Raw genomic sequence first — 18,054 nt, 5'->3', positions numbered from 1 at the left:
TCTGTTGGTTCTTAGCTTGCCCAAAAGCAGTACTGCTAAAGTGTGACCAGGCGTGATTAATTTGAGCTCCATTCGGCATCCCTGTGCTTTACGGTCCTTTGATTTCGAGTTGTCCTTTTCTGAAGAAGCAAACAGGTGGTTGGTAGGTGCATCTAGTCAGGACTGAGTGTCAGAAGTAATGAGACCATCCTGGGCTGACAGGGAGAAATGGGGACAAGAATAACTGCCCCCACAACTCCAATGCCAGGTATAGGAGAACACATCCCATGGCAATTATCATTGAATTATCAATGAATTATCATCAAAGTTTCAATAAATGGCCTCGTTTAACTTTAGCTCTCAGAAACGCCCAGCAAACAGTAGTGCCACTAAAACTCAGGAGGAGGAAGTATTTTAAGTAGCTTTGAAAATTAATCTCTTCCTGAGATAGGCCAGGGTTTAGTAATGTGTTATGTTAACCACGTTTAGGCAAAAAATGGAAAGTGCCTATAACAGAAGAGCATCTCGTGCTGAAAGCCAGTTCTCTGCTGACACCCAAACGCTTGTGAATAAGTATGAAGAAGCCATCCAAAGTCTGGAGGGCCGCTACCAGCGAGAGCTGCGTGAGTTTGTGGAACTGCAAAGAGAGGAGAAGGCTCAGTGGGAATTTGAAAGGGATGAGATTGCCCAGGAGGTCGCTGAAGCCCATGAGCAGCTGAAGGAAAGCCTGGCAAACGAGAAGGCTGCATCTGTTGCCCTGAGCCGAGAGAAGGAGCTCCTGGAGAAGAAGTTTAAGGAGGAGGTGAACGCGTTGGTGTGCGAGAAGGAGCAGCTCCAGAAAGAGCTGCAGGAGCTGAGGGATGCTGCTGAGGAGCAGGAGAGAAAGCTGAGCAGTGAGATGCTACAGCTTCTAAATGACCATGAGAAAGAGCTGAAGGACAAAGAGGAGCGTATCAACACGGTGGAGGAAAGCGGGAAGCTGGTCAGCCAAAAGCTGGAGAGACTCAACAGTGAGTATAAGCGGGAGAAGGAAGAACTGAATTCCAAACTTCTCGCCTTGGAAAGTTTAAACAAAGACATCTGTGTGAAAGCAGAAGCAGAAAAGGCAGAGATGAATTTGGAAATCTCAAACCTCCAAGAAAAAGTGCAGAAGTTGCAGTGGGAGAACCTCAGTTTTTCTGCACTACAGAATCACTATCGGGTCCTGGAAAATGAATACAGCAAAGCAAAGAGCAAAATAGCTTCTTTCTCTGATCCGGAGCCTCTGGGAGATGATGCAGATGTTCTCATAAACCTGCAGAAAGTGCACGAGCAAGCTGTGAAGGAAAATGTCAGGATGGCTGCTGAGATTGCCAGGCTGCAGCAAAGGCTGCAAGATGCTGAGTGCAGATCCATGGCGCGTGGCCAGCCTGATTGCTCTGACCAAACATTGCAGCTGCTAGATGAAGTGGATCCTCTTTTTGGAGGGCTTCCCTGTGACTGTAGAGGTGAAGGCAAGGGAGCGGATCTGGGTGGCTTTCAGCTCCTGGAGGCTGATGCTGCAGACCTGAAAGAAAGGATGGGTTCTGGTTTGGAGGAGCTGTGTGATGGAAGCGGGGTGGACAGTGATGCTGCTGGGGTGTGGGTGTGCCACGTGCCAGCAGGTAAAATGGCACTGGAAAGTGATTGCAACCTTGACTTGGACAGGGATCAAGAGGTGGTTTCTCAGGTGCATCTGCTGCAAAGAAACAGAGATCTTGAGAGAGTACCCAGGCTAAAAATGCTCCAAAATGGTATTAAACAGCAGAATGCCTGTCTGCTGAGTAACAGAGCAGCTCCCAAGAGTAAAAGCTTTCATCCTGATGCTTCAAAGCTGCAGACTGAGCTCAAGAATGTCAAAGAACTGGAACGTGCTCCTGGATCGATGAACGGTGACCTGGAAAGTGCAATACCTCAACTCTGGGAGAGGGTTGAAGAGTTGCAAGAAAGATTGGTGGCACAAGCCAAGCTGCTGTCACTGCAAGAAGAAATTCAGGCAGAAAATGAGGGCCTGAAATCTGAAGTGATGAAGTTAGTTGAAAAAAACAGAATCCTGGAAGACAACCTGTGTGAACTGAGAAGCTTCCATTGCAAGCTAGAAGAAAGTGACCTGGAAAGTATGAAGCTGTGGGAAGAAAACACGCAGCTCCCCAAAACAGTTAGAGAACTGAAAGAAGATGGCCAAACCCAAAGTGTTGGAGGAGAAATAGATGTGTCCAGGGAAAAGTTAAGGCTGCGATGCCAGCTTGGAAAGCCAGAAGAACGGGTGGTGCTTAAGGCTCTGCAAGATGAGCATGTCCAATGTGGCAGCACGATGAAGGAAGCATCAACAGAAAAGAGAGGCCTGCAGGAGCACAGTGGGATGCTGGAGGAGGTCCCCACTCTGCTTAACCCCAATGACACGCAGCATCTCCAGGAGGAGGAGAGGAACTCGGTGATGCATGGCTTACAAAGCACGTGCACAGAGCTGCAGCAAAAAGTTGATCTTTTGAGGTAATGTACACTTACAGAGCTCTGTGGGAAGCGTGGCAGCCCCACGACACTCCAGCTTGCTGCTTGCTCCACGTAGAAACTAACCTAGTGTGTCCTGCTGACCATCCGTAGCCCTACTGACCGCCCTACTGCCGCATTAACCTCTGTAGTTTAGTCCTAGAAAGCAGTGCCTCACAATCTGACTGCTGGTAGGTGTCTGAATGTGGATAACCATGGCTGGAATAAACGTGTGGCTTGCTCCTCTGAACGTGACTTAGCGTGACAACGTAACACAAGTGATTTGCCCGTGGATGCAGTTGCCTTTGCAGTGTGTATATGGTACAGCAGGGCTGTCTGTGTTAATGTCTGAAAGATGGTAGTTATGCTTTTCAGAATGCTTTCAGTTCTCACTAATATCAGCTCTTTGTTCTTTTCCTTTCTAGCACTGAGTGTTACTTGGAAAGCTAGAGTTGTTTTGCTTTTTCTAAACACGAAAGTCAACACTAAAGAGTCACAGAGCTGTTGAATGGTTTGGGTTGGAAGGGGACCCTACAAGGCCATCTGATCCCACAGTGCACAGGGACACCCACAGCTCCATCAGTGCTCACAGCCCATCCCCTGGTCTTGGACTTCTCTAAGAACGGGGCACCACTGCCCCTCTGGGCACCCTGTGCAGTGCCTCACCATCCTTAATGTAAATAACTTCTTCCTTATGCCCAATCCAACTCTCCCCTCTTTCAGTTTGAACCCATTTCCCCTTGTCCTGCCACAGCAGTGCTGCAGTCTGCTTATGGTAGTGTTGAGCTCTTTACATTCACATCTGTGTTATTGGTAGCTTAAGGAGCAGAAGGTATAGTGCAGTATTGAAGTGCAAAACCTCTACTAGCTATCTCAAATACCTTATTAACTTTGTGCAGGTGTTTTGTACAGTTAATATCCCCTTTCTCGTGATCTAGGAAGCAATCTAAATGTAAAATCCATATTCAGCTCATATGAATTACCCAGCTGCAGCTTTGTTGCCAAGGATCACAAGCAGGTCAGGCTCTCAGTGACTTCTCTCCTTCGGCGATGCACAGAAGCTGTTCTCACGTCTCTCATCTCTCTGCCACAGATGTGAGGCTGAGAAGCTCAGAGAAGAAAATGCCATTCTGAAAAACAAAGTGATGCTGTTAAATGAGGAGGGCAGCGCTTCCAGCCTGAAACTGCGGGAGCTGAACGGATCTCGGGAGGAGATGCGGTGAGGACTCAATGTGTGCACCTTCAGGCTCTCACTGCAAGGTCACATCGTTTCTCCTAAAGCTCCTGCACCCCTTAGGTATTGCCCAGGCTTTGAAGCAAGCAGACTGTCTGGTACCACCAGCAATCCCTGCACCCCTCCCCAGCTCACAGTTTCTGCTGCCTGATCCTAGAACTAAAGGAGGAGCTTTAACCCATGGGTCATGTCACAGGATCCTAGAATGGCCTGGGTTGCAAAGGCCCACAGTGCTCATCCAGTTCCAACCCCCTGCTGTGTGCAGGTCGCCAACCAGCAGCCCAGGCTGCCCAGAGCCACATCCAGCCTGGCCTTGAATGCCTGCAGGGATGGGGCATCCACAGCCTCCTTGGGCAACCTGTTCCAGTGCCTCACCACCCTCTGGCTGAAAAACTTCCTCCTCATATCCAACCTAAACCTGCCCTGTCTCACTTTAAAACCATTCCCCCTTGTCCTGTCACCATCCACCCTCACAAACAGTCAAATCCCCTCCTGTTTATCCGCTCCCTTCAAGCCCTGTAGGCCACAATGAGGTCTCCCTGCAGCCTTCTCTTCTCCAAGCCAAACAAGCCCAGTTCCCTCAGCCTTTCCTCACAGGAGAGCTGCTGCAGCCCTCAGTCTTTTAAGAAAGAAATGCATGGGGGTGTGAAGGAAGCAGTTGCTCAGTCTGTGCAAAGCAGTGATGCAAAGTGTAAAATGAACGTCCAGAATGAACATTTCTTGTGAGGCGAACCAGTTTTTTTTTGCAGGCATGTATATTAACAAGTGACCCCTACACTGATGAGCTTTCCTTTTTCCTAGGCAAAAGATAGAGGCGGTAAGGAAGGAGAAAATGGCTGTGCAGAAGATGGTTGACAATCTGAAAAAGCAGGTATGCAGACTGAGTCCATCAGCTTCTCTGGAGAAACATCACTGTGTAATCATTGCTCCTTGCTGAGGCGGTCCAATCTGAAGGCAACTGTGATGCTACTGCAGTTGTTTAAGAGAAAAACCAAAAATCTACCATTCAGTGCAAAATTAGTCGTGACTGACACTGCTCTCTCAATTCAGGTAGCAGATCTGAAGGCCAGGAACCAGCAGCTGGACTCTGAAAACACAGAACTGAGTCAGAGAAACTCCCAAAACCAAGCAGATGTGCAGGATCTCAACCAACAGCTGGCAAGGGTGCTCAAGCAAAAGGAAAGGGAAGCAGGAAAATGTACCCTGGAAGAGTGGGAAAAGGAGAGATTGGCACTGAAAGAGGAACTAGAAAACAATAAAGTAAAGGTATGGGATAAGTGGCTCTAATGGAATGGAGCAACTGAACCTTTAGGAATTAGCATCCATTGCCCTAACCCATATCACTGCTCACAGCATCCTCTGTTTAACCTTCATTACTGTCTCTCAAACTGAAATGTGGGCTTTTTACTTCTTGCAGTCATCAAACGTGGTGTCCTCCTTGGAGATGGAGCTGTCAAAAATGAAAGTTCAAGCTCATGTGTTGGAGCAGGAAAACCGCCTTCTCAAGGAGGAGCTGGAGAAGGCAAAACAGGTATGGCACCCTATCCAGTACCATCAGGTGACGGCTTAGAGCCACCAACCTGTCTCTTCTTGGGCCCTGCTCTCTTGATTGAGATGGAAATGGTTAATTTCTCTAACCAAATGTCAAAATGTAACGTATATTATCAAGGACGTTGTTATAAATCTTCTTGAGACAGCCTCTCAGTGCAAGGCACAGCTGTTCCATTGTGGTTGGTTTTGCTTGCTTAGGCTTTGCCAAAAGTTATTCCAGAGCAGTAGATCTTCACAGTTGGTCGATAGTGACAAAAACCTTGATTTATATATTGTGGAATTAAAGTCTTTAAGGCTTCTCTTGCTTGTGTGAGTAGGGTGGAATGTTTGACTGAGCAGTTGGTGACATCCATCCAGCTCCTCTGAAGGAGTGCTTGCTTCCACCACGTCCCCTAGCAAAGCCAAAGCAACAAGAGTAGCACTTGGAGACTTTGACAGCTCAGAACTTTAAAAAGATAATTTCCTGGAGGGCCTGGCTGCTGCCCATATAAACAGGGTTCATTTGGCAGTAAGTATATAACGATAATTATAGATAATGAAGGCTACAAATGAATTAGCCTTCCTGATTAGGGTGCCACAAAGTCATTTTCTTTAAAGCGAAGCACTCATTTGATGTTCCCAAAGCTTGGGATTTATAATGGCCTTTAAAAAGCAAAAGCAGATGAGATCTATTGAGTCAAGAGTGGGTAGCTGGTCGAGTATAATTAAAGATAGAAGATTGAGCAAAGCCCAAAGTGCACAGGAGCAGGCAGACAAAGCTGATGCACTGTGCCAGATGGGAAAGGGATCAGAAGTCAGCTGGGTGGCTTTTCTTTTCTCTCTTTCTGGGAAGGGGGTGTCCAAAGCCTTATCTACTCTGATGTTAGAAGGTGGCTGGGGACGTGGATGTGGGAAGGAGAATTCTGTCTGTTCTGGTTATTCATAAAAATAAAAACCAAAAGCCAGCATAATACACAAAACACAAATTCAAAGATTTAGTATCTGATATGTCCAGTGCAATTGGCATTGTACAGCCCAATGGGTCCTATATTATGTCATAGGCTTTAACTAATAACACTAATAGAAGCTGTGCAGGAGGAGTAGCACCTGTCTGCAGGTGTGTGTGGTTCACAGGAGCCCCGACTCAGGCTGCACCTCATGAGTGCTATTCTGCTCCCATCTTTTCCACTCTATCCAGTACAATACAATTGGTCCTAAGGTGAGAAGGCTTTGTTTGGTGCTTGCATGTAAAGCTCTGAACTGATGGAGGGGGTTGTCTCCCACAGCTGCCCAGGTGCCCTGACCTCTCTGACCTTCAGAACGAAGTCTCTAGCTTGATGACTAAAAATGAAAAGCTGCTGAAAGAAAAGGAAGCGCTGAGCGAGGAATTGGGCAGATGCATTGATAAGGTAAGGCAGGACTGCACACCCATGTCCCTGCCTGCATGCTGCAACGAGGGGCTGAGGTTCTTGTATCGCAGTCTGCATCCCTCTAAGCTATAAAACTGCTTTGGGTTTCCTTCTTGCCTTCGGGCCAGATCAAGGCTTCTGTGCCATTGCATTTTTTCCCTTGCTGCTCTTAAAGAGAGCTTTTGGAGCATAGTTTGAGTGCAGTTTGGTTACGTAGCAAATTCCAAACAGTGTGAGGAGCAGAGGCATGGACAGGAATGTTGCAGCAGGACAAGGAGGACAGTGTTCTTGCACTCTGTATTCTAACTCCAGGCTGGAGCAGCACAGTAGGCGTGCCATAATAACGATCCTGTTGTGCACAGATTCAAACTGAGTTGGTTGGGTTTTTTTTTTTTGTTTTGCTCTCCTCAGATTTCCTTGCATAGCTGTAACTCCATCTATCGTAACTCCTAAAGTCAAACTGAGGTAAAGAAAATCCCAAATGATTCAGGCTTAGCCGTGTAATCTTATTCCAGGTGGCCAAAGTAAGCTTCTTGGAGAGCGCTGTTGGCAGCTTGAAGCAGGAGCAGAAGTCCTGGGAACAGCAGAGTCAGACCCTGAAAACACAGCTATCGGTTTCACAGGAGAAGGTATAACAGTGGGTTTTCTTACAGTCCTGAATCAAAGCATTTCAGAATTTCTGGTACAGCTTTTTTCATAGAAAACAGCCCTCTTCTAACATATGCAGAGACTTCATGCAACTCAGAATGGGTGCCTTGATGGGCTTTCAAAGTGATGTCCTTAAAGGACAAAAGGAAACTTGTTAAATATGACCTTTTTTTTTTTTCCCTGCATCCAAGTTCCTCTTGCCAACTCGCTCTGCCCAGCTGTCCCTCAAGCACTGCAGAGATCCTGCTTCTGCTCCCTGCTTTTTGGTGGTTGGTTGTTTCCAGCAGCCAAGAGAAGGGACAAATGGCCATTTGCTTGGCTGATGGCACTGCTCTTGTCTCTTGTTGGCCGAGGGCCCCCAAGAAGAAGAAATAACCCAAAAGGAACCTCCTTTTCCCAGCATATCACAATAAGTACTCTGAGATGGAGGATGTCTGAGTGCAGTATTTTGGCCTTTTTTAAGAGGGTGTGGCAGCTAATTTGAAGCAGAAACTCGGAGAACTGTTTCACATCCTATGAGGCGGGCTACTAGCATCATCTCATCACCCCTTCCAACAGTCAGCAGTCAAATAGCAGAGATTTGTGGCACTTTACAGGTGCAGAGCTTGGATGAAACCCTGCAGAACACCAGCCTCCAAATGTCCTGCCTGAGGTCGGACCTGCGGGTGGCACAGCAGGAGAAGGAAGCTCTTGAACAGGAGGTGATGTCTTTACACAAGCAGCTGCAGAACGCCAATGAGAAGGTAACTGACCTCCATCAGATCCACGTGGATGACTTACAGATGAGCATCCTGTCTCTGGAGCCAGTCTCATTGTTAGGCTGGCTCGTTAATGAGGAAGGCAGAAATAGTGCTGCAGGCCTGAGCAAGCAGATTCTGAATGACATTGTTTTTGACTCTTTTATAAGCACAAGTGATAGAAAGGTAGCAGTCAAACTGCCTAGAAAAACAGTATTTCAATGATGCTTTCTGGTTTTAATAGTTTTCATGTTTAAGGGTTAACTATCCTTAGTCTGGTAAGGTTGTTTGCAGTGCCAAGCTGATGAGGAGGTGGGTCTCAAGGAGGTGGCAGGCAGCAATCCTGCATTGGCATTATGAATTTAGCCCCTGATTTGGCTCCTTTGCTGTGTAATTAAAGGAATATTTAATCTCCACGCAGAAAGAGTGCTTCAGAATTGTGCAACAGGAGCTGAATCACAACTTTACTGTGAATAATATGTAATGGAGTTCTATTATTTACTCGATGAGGCTGTGAAATAGAGCCCAAATTGCCTTTTTGTGCCATGGAGCTGCGTGTGTGCTCACAGTAACCATTCCAGCTGTGATTTTGGCAAAGTGCTTGGCTGCACACTGGGATGACCGTGCTGGATTGAACTGGAAAATGGCACATAAGCTGGGAGGGAGATGGAACCCTGCAGCTACCAAAAGCCTCCTTAAACACCACCTGAACAGAGAAAACGTCTGCTTCTCTGTTGAAGGCCTAACCCTGCAATTCTGTCTGTCTTAAGAACCGGGTCCTAGCACGGGCTGTGCCTTCCCCAGGGCGCTCACAGCAGGATGAGTTGGAGCAGCTGATGGCCCAGGAGCAGCAGCTGCTGCGGCAGGAGAAGGAGCGGCTGCAGAGGGAAGCCCGCAGCTCTGCCACGGAGCTGCTGCATGCCAGGGAGAAGGTAGGGGATGGTTCAGATAGTCTCTTGTCTAAGGTTCTGCTCTGCCCCGTCTGCTTCGTCCTGAGGAGGCCACATCTGGAGCACTGGATCCCCTTCTGGGTTCCTCAGTTCCAAGCAGACGTGTAGGAGAGAAGCCAATGGAGGGCTGCAGAGGTGGTGGGGGGTTGTTATCTGTGACAGAGCCCTGGCACGGGCTGCCCAGAGAGGTGGTGGGGTCTCCTTCTCTGGAGATAGGCAAAACCCATCTGGACGCTTTCCTGTGCAACCTCTTGTAGGGAACAGGGGGTTCATAGAATCCTAGAATGGCCTGGGTTGCAAAGGCCCACAGTGCTGATCCAGTTTAACCCCCTGCTGTGTGCAGGTCGCCAACCAGCAGCCCAGGCTGCCCAGAGCCACATCCAGCCTGGCCTTGAATGCCTGCAGGGATGGGGCATCCACAGCCTCCTTGGGCAACCTGTTCCAGTGCCTCACCACCCTCTGGCTGAAAAACTTCCTCCTCATATCCAACCTAAACCTCCCCTGTCTCAGTCTAAAGCCCCTTGTCCTATCACTGTCCATCCTTGGTTGAATGGGGAATCTCCAGAGGGCCATTCTAATGCCTACAACTGTGGGATTTATTTATTACATCTTCTAGCATTCTTCACATTTAATTTCCCAGCTCACAATATTTGGCAGATTATGGGAAGGAGGAAGAATTGCTCAAAGCTAAAATGTCAAAAGTACCAGGATCTGTTCTGAGTCTGAAATCAGCTGGTACCAGATATTGCAAATGCAATTGATTTGCAGCAGGCTGTCAGTTTTGACCTAGTGGAATGTGCCAAAAAACATCACTCCAAAGCAGACTGAATGGTTTGAAATGTCTTCTCACGTTTGTTCATTTCTGGTCTCTTTAGATCCGACAGCTGGAATCCACTGTCCTTTCCTTAAAGCATCAGAAGCATCAAAGCCAGTCAGGTATTGTCAAAGCCATAGAACAGGAGAAACTAAGCTTGAAGAGAGAATGTGAACAGCTACAGAAGGAGTTGTCCTCTGCCAATAGGAAGGTTAGTCCAAATACTTAATCTGGAGGTGGTGTGATGTGCAGTGACTCATGACTTGCATGTTGAATGCAGCAGATAAAATGAAGCTGCTGCCTTTCTAAGGAAACCTCTTGTCTTCCATAGATCAGTCAGATGAATTCTCTTGGACACGAATTGGAAACAAGCTCAGAAAATGAAGGGCTAAGGAAAAAGCAAGTCAAGCTGGATGATCAGTTAATGGAGGTACTTCTCAATAGGTGCTGACTGCACTGACTGTAGCGTGCAGGTTTAGCAGTATGTCACTGAACACGTGAATTTATTTATAAAATGAAAGTTAAAAAAAACCTTTCTTCTTCGGGGAAAGCAATCAAAACTGGAAGAATTGATGTCCTCTAGTGTTAATGTTGTCTTTCATGATCAGTGTCAGTGTGATTAATGTGCTTCTGTGAAGCACAGGGTGGTTCATGGTAATTTGTGATGTTCAGATACAAAGTCAAACGGGGAAGAATTTTGTTTCTGTGCTTGAGGCAAGGCTAACGCTTTGTTCTTCCTTCCTAAAACGTATCACCTCAAACTTCCTAACTAATATTTGTCTAATGCTGCTCTGAATGTAGAAGCCTGTTCTTATTTGCCATGAGAATAGTTGGCTGAATGGAAGCCTTGCTTAGCAGAACCTCTGAGCTGTCTCTGCAATGAACTTGATGGTCTGAATTTGAGTTTAAAACATATTTTTATCTGTTCTGTAAATGAGACAGTCTTATAGATGAGGTTTGTTGAAATACCCCATGGTTTTCCTCAAGGAAGCAAATGGGAAGCATGTTATGCTGAACATACTATGTAATTAGCTGTAAAGTTATTAAAAACCTGATTAGAAGAAATGAAATTTTGGCAGGTTGTTGAAAACAGTTTTATTTCCTGTGCCTTTGCTTCGTGTATTTTTAATTATGCTTTGGGAAAAATCCCAACTCTGTTAAACTCTCCAGTCTGAACATCAAGTGTGGAATTGGGTTTTCTCCCAAAACCTGTAACTGAAACATGCAGGACTTGTTATTTGTGATAACCTTATCCCAACAGGGGTGTGTAACATTCACTTAGCGCTTTGTGACCTCTAACTTTCTCTTTTGTGCCTGTTCTCCTTTTGTCCATGGCTAACCTGCCTAGAACTCAGTGGTTGGAACTAGCAGAGAAGGGTGCAGTTCTCTTTCTGAAATAGTGTGCGAAGGTAGAGCAACCATTTTCAATGTACTACCATAGCATGAAGAAAACATTCCTGAATGGATTTTCTTTTTTTTACTCCATGCATCTGTTGAAGTAAAGGAGCCACTATTCATTTTAATGTAACTGCAGCTGCACTAACCTGTTGGGTGCAGGTAGTGCGTTCTGTGATTTGAGTCCATAGGAAAACATTGGGTATTCCAAAGGGGTTGCAGTGAAAATGGAGAAATGACCGATTGCATTCAAAGGGATTAAACTGATCATGAGAAAATGAGAAGTGGCTCCATCCCTTCCTTCTCACCCAGTGACTGTGAGGCCTGGAGGTGTCCTCGTGTTTGCCTCTGGCCTTTTGCATGCCTTTTCACCAGACTGTCAAGTGTTTCCCTAGTACTGACTGGTCTGTGGTCACACTGTGTCATCCCTGATAGTTTAGTGAGCTCCTTACTGTTCCACTTCCTTCCACAGATGAATATGGCAAGACTACATTGTTTTCATTAGCTGTTAGCAACCTAATTTTGAGGTGTTAGCTTTTATTGGTGTTTCCTCAGCTCTTCCACTCGTGTGCTTGACAACATCACATGAAACCCTGCACAGATGCTATGCACTGATGTTCTTACCACATTTCAAGCCCCTCTCTGTCTCCATTAGGGCTCCACCATTGGACACACCATTAGAGCAGTACCCTCGATAGAATTACACCATTATGTCAAATGCTCATAGTTGATTCCATTATAGATGAACTCAATAACGGAACTGTGATGCTAATTGAGGCCTTAATTACAGCACTTGTGAAAGGAAAAGTAATACTGCTAATGTAATCTCACATACCTTTTCCTAAGGGACCAGGGTAATGGCTATGAGATAACAGGAGGATTTTGTGATGTGGTTAGCTGGCTCTTACAGGAAGAATGATTTTTACATGAAGAAAGCATTAGACTTATGCAAATGCAAGCTGCAAATTGGCTTGAAACTTAAGCCTCAAATTTTCTCGAGCTCTGCTTGTGGCATGGCTCTAAATGGAAAAACATAAAATGTGTTGAGATCTTCTGTTCAACAGATATATGGGCTCCTAAGTAGTGAATTCAGAGTACAACACAGCAGAGAGCATGAAAACACTTCACCCTAGACTGTATAGGAAAGTTTGCTTTTAGGATTTTGTTTTGCTTTTTGAGTAGATTGAAGATTAGAAATAATCAGCACTGGTGGACAACACCTACAGCCTGCCTCATGCTAGCTTGAAAATTAGGAAGAATTTCTTCTCTGAAAGAGTGGTTGGGTTGGGATGGGCTGCACAGGGAGGTGGTGGAGTCACCATCTCTGGAAGTGCTCAAGAGTGGGTGCAGGTAGGGGCATGGTTAGTGGGCAGCATTGGTTGTAGGTGGATGGTCGGACTGGGGGATCGTAGAGGTCTTCATGACTCTATGATAATTCCATACCAGTGCTTCTATTTGTACCAAGGTGCTGTTATTGGAAGAGTTGCAAGGGCTAAGGTTAAAATTAAAAACAGAAGTGAAGTTATAGCTCCCTACAGACCTGTTTTAGGGTTTTTGCCAGAGGTTCAATGAGCCGTAATGCAGGCCTGAAGTTACGAATCAAAGCTCAATTTCCTATAGACTCTGCAGAACTGCATGTAAAGACGCATCTTTTCCATTGGGAAGATTTTGTCCTCGCATCTGTCGCTGCCTTCAGGCTCGCTTCCCTTGTGCACAAGAGATGCTTTAAGCTGAGGTCCCAGTGCGTTGCGTATCATGCAAGAACAACTCCAGAAACGCAACCCGCCGTGCTGCTCTCCCCTGACAGCCTGTCTGTGTTGCCCTGCAGATGCGACGCTCGAGCAGCAGCGGGATGCTTAGCCAGCCCCTGCACCCCCGGGAGCTCCCACAGCAGGGCTGTGCCGTGGTGCCCAGGGAGCAGTTCCTGCAGCTCCAGCAGCAGCTGCTGCAGGCGGAGCAGCGGGGCCAGCGGTTGCAGGAGGAGCTTGAAAGCAGACCTTCTGAAACCAACATGCAGCAGGTGAGGCTCTCGTTTTCTCTGCAGGCTGCTGTTCCTTCAGTGGGGCGTTGGGTTCGTTTGGCGTTCTGACTTTTGAGATCCGTTCTCTGTTTATGCCAGTTGGAAAATTAGTGGCATCAAAGCTGTGCACGAAACAAGCCTTTATTTGGCACGTGCAGCTTTGAGCCGTGGTTCAGTTCTGAAGTCCCTTCCATCTTCATGGCTCGCTTCATCCACATCCAACTGTGGCTTTTCTCCTTGTGATCAATGTGCAGGAAGTGTTTGCAGTTGGCTTTTTATTTTCCCTGACGTCCACATCTGGAACCTTTGCTCTGGAAAATACACATTGCACAGACACGCTGGCATCAGACATAAAGCATGAGTTCAGGCTGCTGCTGCCACATGGAGTCCTGCCACACAAGACATAGCAGAGCATAATACAGACAAGCAACCCTTTTCGTAAGGTCTCCCCATCTTCATTATTTGGCCACGATAGGACGTTGTTTGGAGGGCACCATTCCTGTCATCCTGAAACATCATCCCTGGTGTTTCTGAGGTAAAGCAATCTAATTCCAACAAAGATCCAGCCACTGCACTCACTGGGCTGAGTCACTCCTCGTATTTCAACCTGCAAGACTGAATGATAAGTAGTAATAAGCTCTAGTAGCAAATTTTGCATCTCCCATGTAAAATGAACCTTAAAATTAGGCTGCCAACCAACCTGTGCCAACACACAAATTTGCTTGGAGTACTTAAAGTTGTTCAGCTCCTCCTTCCTGCAGGTCTTTTTCATTGGAAAAGTCAGATGATGATTTGGTGACCGCATCCCTAAATCTCTAAAGCTTTGGCTTTGGGCGTGTATCTTAAAATAATAAGATGACTTAAGATAAAGCTCTAAGTAACTTAAATGAAAGACTAACATTTTTATTAACTTGTTAGCAGGAAAAAAATTACATTTGACACTCTCTTGCATTTTATATAGAGAAAAATTAGAAATTGATATATTTATATGAGCTTGAAGTTCAAAGATCTGACCATGTTAGTAGGTGTGTTTTGGAAGATGTATTATGGAAAAAAAAAAAGTGTGCAGTAATGGTTTCTAAAGCTTCCAAAACTCACAGTGACTGTTTTAAATCACAGCATTAAAGGGAACAGTTCCCTGCAAAAGGGCTTAACAGCAAAGAATGCAGGAGAGAAGGAAAAATGAGTTGTAAGTTTTTTTTTCTCCCTTTCACTGAGTGATGGAGGTGCATTACTGATGTACTTGGTCGCACACGCTGGAAAGCAAAGCATGCAGTTGAATTTTGAAATCAATAAAAGCCGTATTGCAGCAGCAGCATCTGCAAAGTGAATGTGCTGCGTGCATTGCATTAGAAGTAGTTTTGTAATTCTGCTTTTGAAAGCCTGAGGAGTAATTTGCAAACTAATCATATCCCGGAACCTGCAGTTCTACAGATGCACCACTTCTATTTCCCAGAACCTTCATGAATATAGAAATCCTTTCCCAGAGGTTTTGCAAGCATTTGCTGTCAATGCACTTAATGCTTGTAACTTCTCTTTTTGTATTGATTTTTACTTAAAGTGAACAAAGTTCCTTTTTGGAACACCTCCTACAGCTGTTTTTGTGGGCTGTCCTACATGACTTTCTGAAGTGTCTGTTGTATAATGAATGCTGCACAACTGTAAACAAGGGCAGAGTGGTGGATGCTTTAAGCTGGGACAAACCCAACTGCTGCTTTGAGCACACCTTCAATCCTTACTCTTTTCCCTTTGTCATCCTGAAGCAAACATCTAGTTGAGTTTATGTCCATTCCAATGTTCCCTTTAGCATCTTGGGAAATGGCATCCTAACCCCTCTTCACTGTCTTTTCACCATTGACTACAAAGTCATGTCATCCACATTTTCTGCATCAGTTAACCACCTTGTTTTGCTGGTGCTGCTTTGCACTTGGCAGCTTTCTTCAATCCCCAGTCCTTCTGTGTTAGGCACCAAAGTTACCCTCTTCCTTTTTGGAATCTGTGTGTTCCTTATGCTTTGCATTCTTCATTGCTTTTCAATCATGGCTACAGTGGTCTGTGTTCTCCTTTGCTTTACAGTCTGTGTTGAGCTGTTGCTCACCAAGCTCACTATTCCAACATCACCCCATTAAAGCCCCTCATCCTTTTGTCCTGTGTTAACCTGCCTACCTTGTCCCAGACAGCAGCTGCCCAGCACTGCCACACAGAATGGCCTGGGTTGCAAAGGAGCACAATGCTCATCCAGCTCCAACCCCCTGCTGTGTGCAGGTCGCCAACCAGCAGCCCAGGCTGCCCAGAGCCACATCCAGCCTGGCCTTGAATGCCTGCAGGGATGGGGCATCCACAGCCTCCTTGGGCAACCTGTGCTGGGCCTTGCTCAATAATGAGAGCTGTGGGCACATCCCTGAGCCAAGGTTCCCAGAAGTTGCCTCCAACCTCTGCCAACCCATAGTTGTGCTGGGAGTACACAGAGTTGCTCAACTCCCCCTTTCTGCTGCTCTGCTTTGGAAAATTCAAATAACCTCTGACCAACAGCTTGTTCAGCTGTCCCAGCAGAAGGCTTGCAACTGGGTTTGAGGAGGAGGTCAATGGGGCTATGTTCTTCACAAATGCTTTTTTGGCGACCTGAGGTGGTACGTAGTGGCAGATGATCTCCCCTTAAGAAGTGTAACAGCTTTGCTATTGGCACTTATCACTGTCTCAGATATATATATTTTTTAAATCCCCCAAAATGTGGATGAGTCCTCTTCAGCATCCTGAATATATCCTTCATTGCATTTGTGTAGCACTAATACAGAGAAACGTAATGTGGTGCTCTGCCTGCTTTCTCTTGCGTGTGTGTGTTTTGGTCTTGTGTTGCTTGCTTTGTGTGCATACGTATTTATACAGACAACCTGGATATCAGGGTGAAGTGTCCCACTTGCCTTCTCTCTCTAGGCCTTGCTACCGGAGCAGCGAGCAGTGCATGCAGATTCCTACAGGAGGATCGGGCACCTCTGACAGCTTGGCTGCTTACCATCTCATTCCTTGCCATGATACACACACACACACACACACACACACACACACAAACACACAAACTGGCATAAGCTGAGAAACTTGAGGATCCGTTTTTATTTTATTTTTAAGTCTCTACAGTGTTATTTCTTATTTATTTGTCCAGGAGTTACTTTCTGGATGTTGTCAGCTGTTCTTTTTTTGTTTTGTTGCAAATCATTTCTATTTATGTTATTTAAAATGTTTTGCTCAATGTGGGAAGAGCCTATTTTTCTCAAATGGTACTAATTTTATATAAGACAAAGGAAATCTCGGGTATTTATGCTGCTTTTTTTTTTTTGTATAAGATGCCTAAACTTTTATAATGGGGAAAGATGACATTTTTGATGTAAATGGAAAAATAAATTTTTTTTAAACATAACGTCTCTTGTCTTAATAGCATCAATAGCTTCAGCTTTATGAACAAGAATTAACAAGTTTTAGACAACGCTGTTGAATTTCTCATAACAAGGACCATGGATGGAGCCTTGGGCAGCCTGAGCTGCTGGTTGGAATTGGAGGGGTTTTAGGGTCCCTTCCAACCCAACCACGCTGTGTTCTATCATATGACTTCTGGGAAAGACTTGCAATAGAGGATATACTTTGACATGGAATACTCTGCTTCCCCAGGACCTGTTCATGCACATTTGAGACAAGAATTTCCATACTACTGAGACATCCTATTGTTGTGACCACACAGTAAAAATGGGAGTGGCAGAAAAGGGGAAAATGATCAGACTTTGTTTCTCAGATAATGTTCCATATGTTTTTCTTCTGTCTCCAAGCACTAGATTAAATGAGACTTATTACCTCATAATTTGAGGTCAACAACCCCTTCTTTAAGGTTATGTTTTTTGCTTATCTTTCTAAAACTTGAGCTGGCTTCTCCCATCAAGCATGAAATGTGAAATTAGGTAGAACGCTCTCAAATTATCTTCAAGCCAAAAATCAAGGATCGCAGACGTTAAGACCACTAATTCTTAGATTCTGCTGAACCACTCTCAAGGCTCCAAGTATGATGTGTAATGCCCAACCATGGTCGTGAATTCCAATCAAATTACAGTAGATAACTGAAGATGACTTTGGAATTCCTTTCGGTAGTATGTTTTAAAAGCTATAAACACAGCCAGTCCATTTTAACTCTGCTTTCTGGATGACTCTAATGCAACATTTTTCAATGTCTTTATAAGCTAAGCAGTCATGCGACTCCATAATTAGGCTTAGGAGTTTCTGGAGTTCCAATAAATAAAATCTTGAATTGAATAATCAGTCCAACAGGCTGTTTCTACAGTAGTGTTCTACAGATGAACAACAGACTCCTCACAGTTCCCAGTGTTTCTGACTTATTTGGGAGACTTGCATTCAACTGTTGATGCAACAGGCATTCTCATAGAACCATGGAATCACCAAGGTTGGAAAATACATAGAAGGTCATCCAGTCCAACCATCCACCTATCACCAATAGTTCTTCCTAAACTGATATCAGTGGTTTGTTTTGATTGTAGTTAGGTTACCCATTACCTCACTCAAGAAAAATAACAGAATTGGATTATTCAGAAGCATTAGCTTTATACAACTAATCAAATAAAGTGAAAATCAGGATGGGATAATAACGGGCTAATTTTAGAATATAATTGAATTTTGAAAGGCATTTGGCATGAAGGGTTGCAGTCAAAGTAACAGATATGACTGCCTCTTTTTCTTTTTTTCCTCCTAAAATCAGTAAGATTTTGATTGGTATCATTTCCCCCACTCAGCAGGTAAACATCCAAAGAATAAGAAAAGGAATCTATCCAG

The 18,054-nt window shown here is 45.2% G+C and overlaps 1 protein-coding gene across 6 annotated transcripts in view; it reads left to right on the top strand.

Annotated features, from left to right (window-relative positions):
- The window catches only part of NIN (ninein), a 54,092-nt gene that overhangs the window by 30,141 nt on the left and 5,897 nt on the right, over positions 1–18,054 (top strand). For 3 of the 6 annotated variants that reach the window (XM_031602286.2, XM_090141932.1, XM_090141933.1), the window contains 12 exons: positions 469–2,490; positions 3,581–3,706; positions 4,523–4,592; positions 4,772–4,987; positions 5,139–5,252; positions 6,538–6,660; positions 7,176–7,289; positions 7,905–8,051; positions 8,816–8,977; positions 9,871–10,020; positions 10,141–10,239; positions 13,033–13,224. In XM_031602286.2, the coding sequence (XP_031458146.2) occupies positions 469–2,490; positions 3,581–3,706; positions 4,523–4,592; positions 4,772–4,987; positions 5,139–5,252; positions 6,538–6,660; positions 7,176–7,289; positions 7,905–8,051; positions 8,816–8,977; positions 9,871–10,020; positions 10,141–10,239; positions 13,033–13,224 (3,535 nt within the window). Of the gene's footprint in view, positions 1–468; positions 2,491–3,580; positions 3,707–4,522; positions 4,593–4,771; positions 4,988–5,138; positions 5,253–6,537; positions 6,661–7,175; positions 7,290–7,904; positions 8,052–8,815; positions 8,978–9,870; positions 10,021–10,140; positions 10,240–11,157; positions 11,219–13,032; positions 13,225–16,158; positions 16,605–18,054 lie in introns of those variants that run through there. The other 3 variants (XM_031602285.2, XM_090141934.1, XM_031602287.2) reach the window with 3 other exon arrangements.

The sequence above is a fragment of the Phasianus colchicus genome, chromosome 5 (genome assembly GCF_987193195.1).
Source record: "Phasianus colchicus chromosome 5, bPhaCol1.hap1.1, whole genome shotgun sequence".
In the NCBI taxonomy this organism is placed as follows: Eukaryota; Metazoa; Chordata; class Aves; order Galliformes; family Phasianidae; genus Phasianus; species Phasianus colchicus.
The sequence above is the reverse complement of the archived record's forward strand: the minus strand, read 5'-3'. Positions and strand labels throughout refer to the sequence as shown.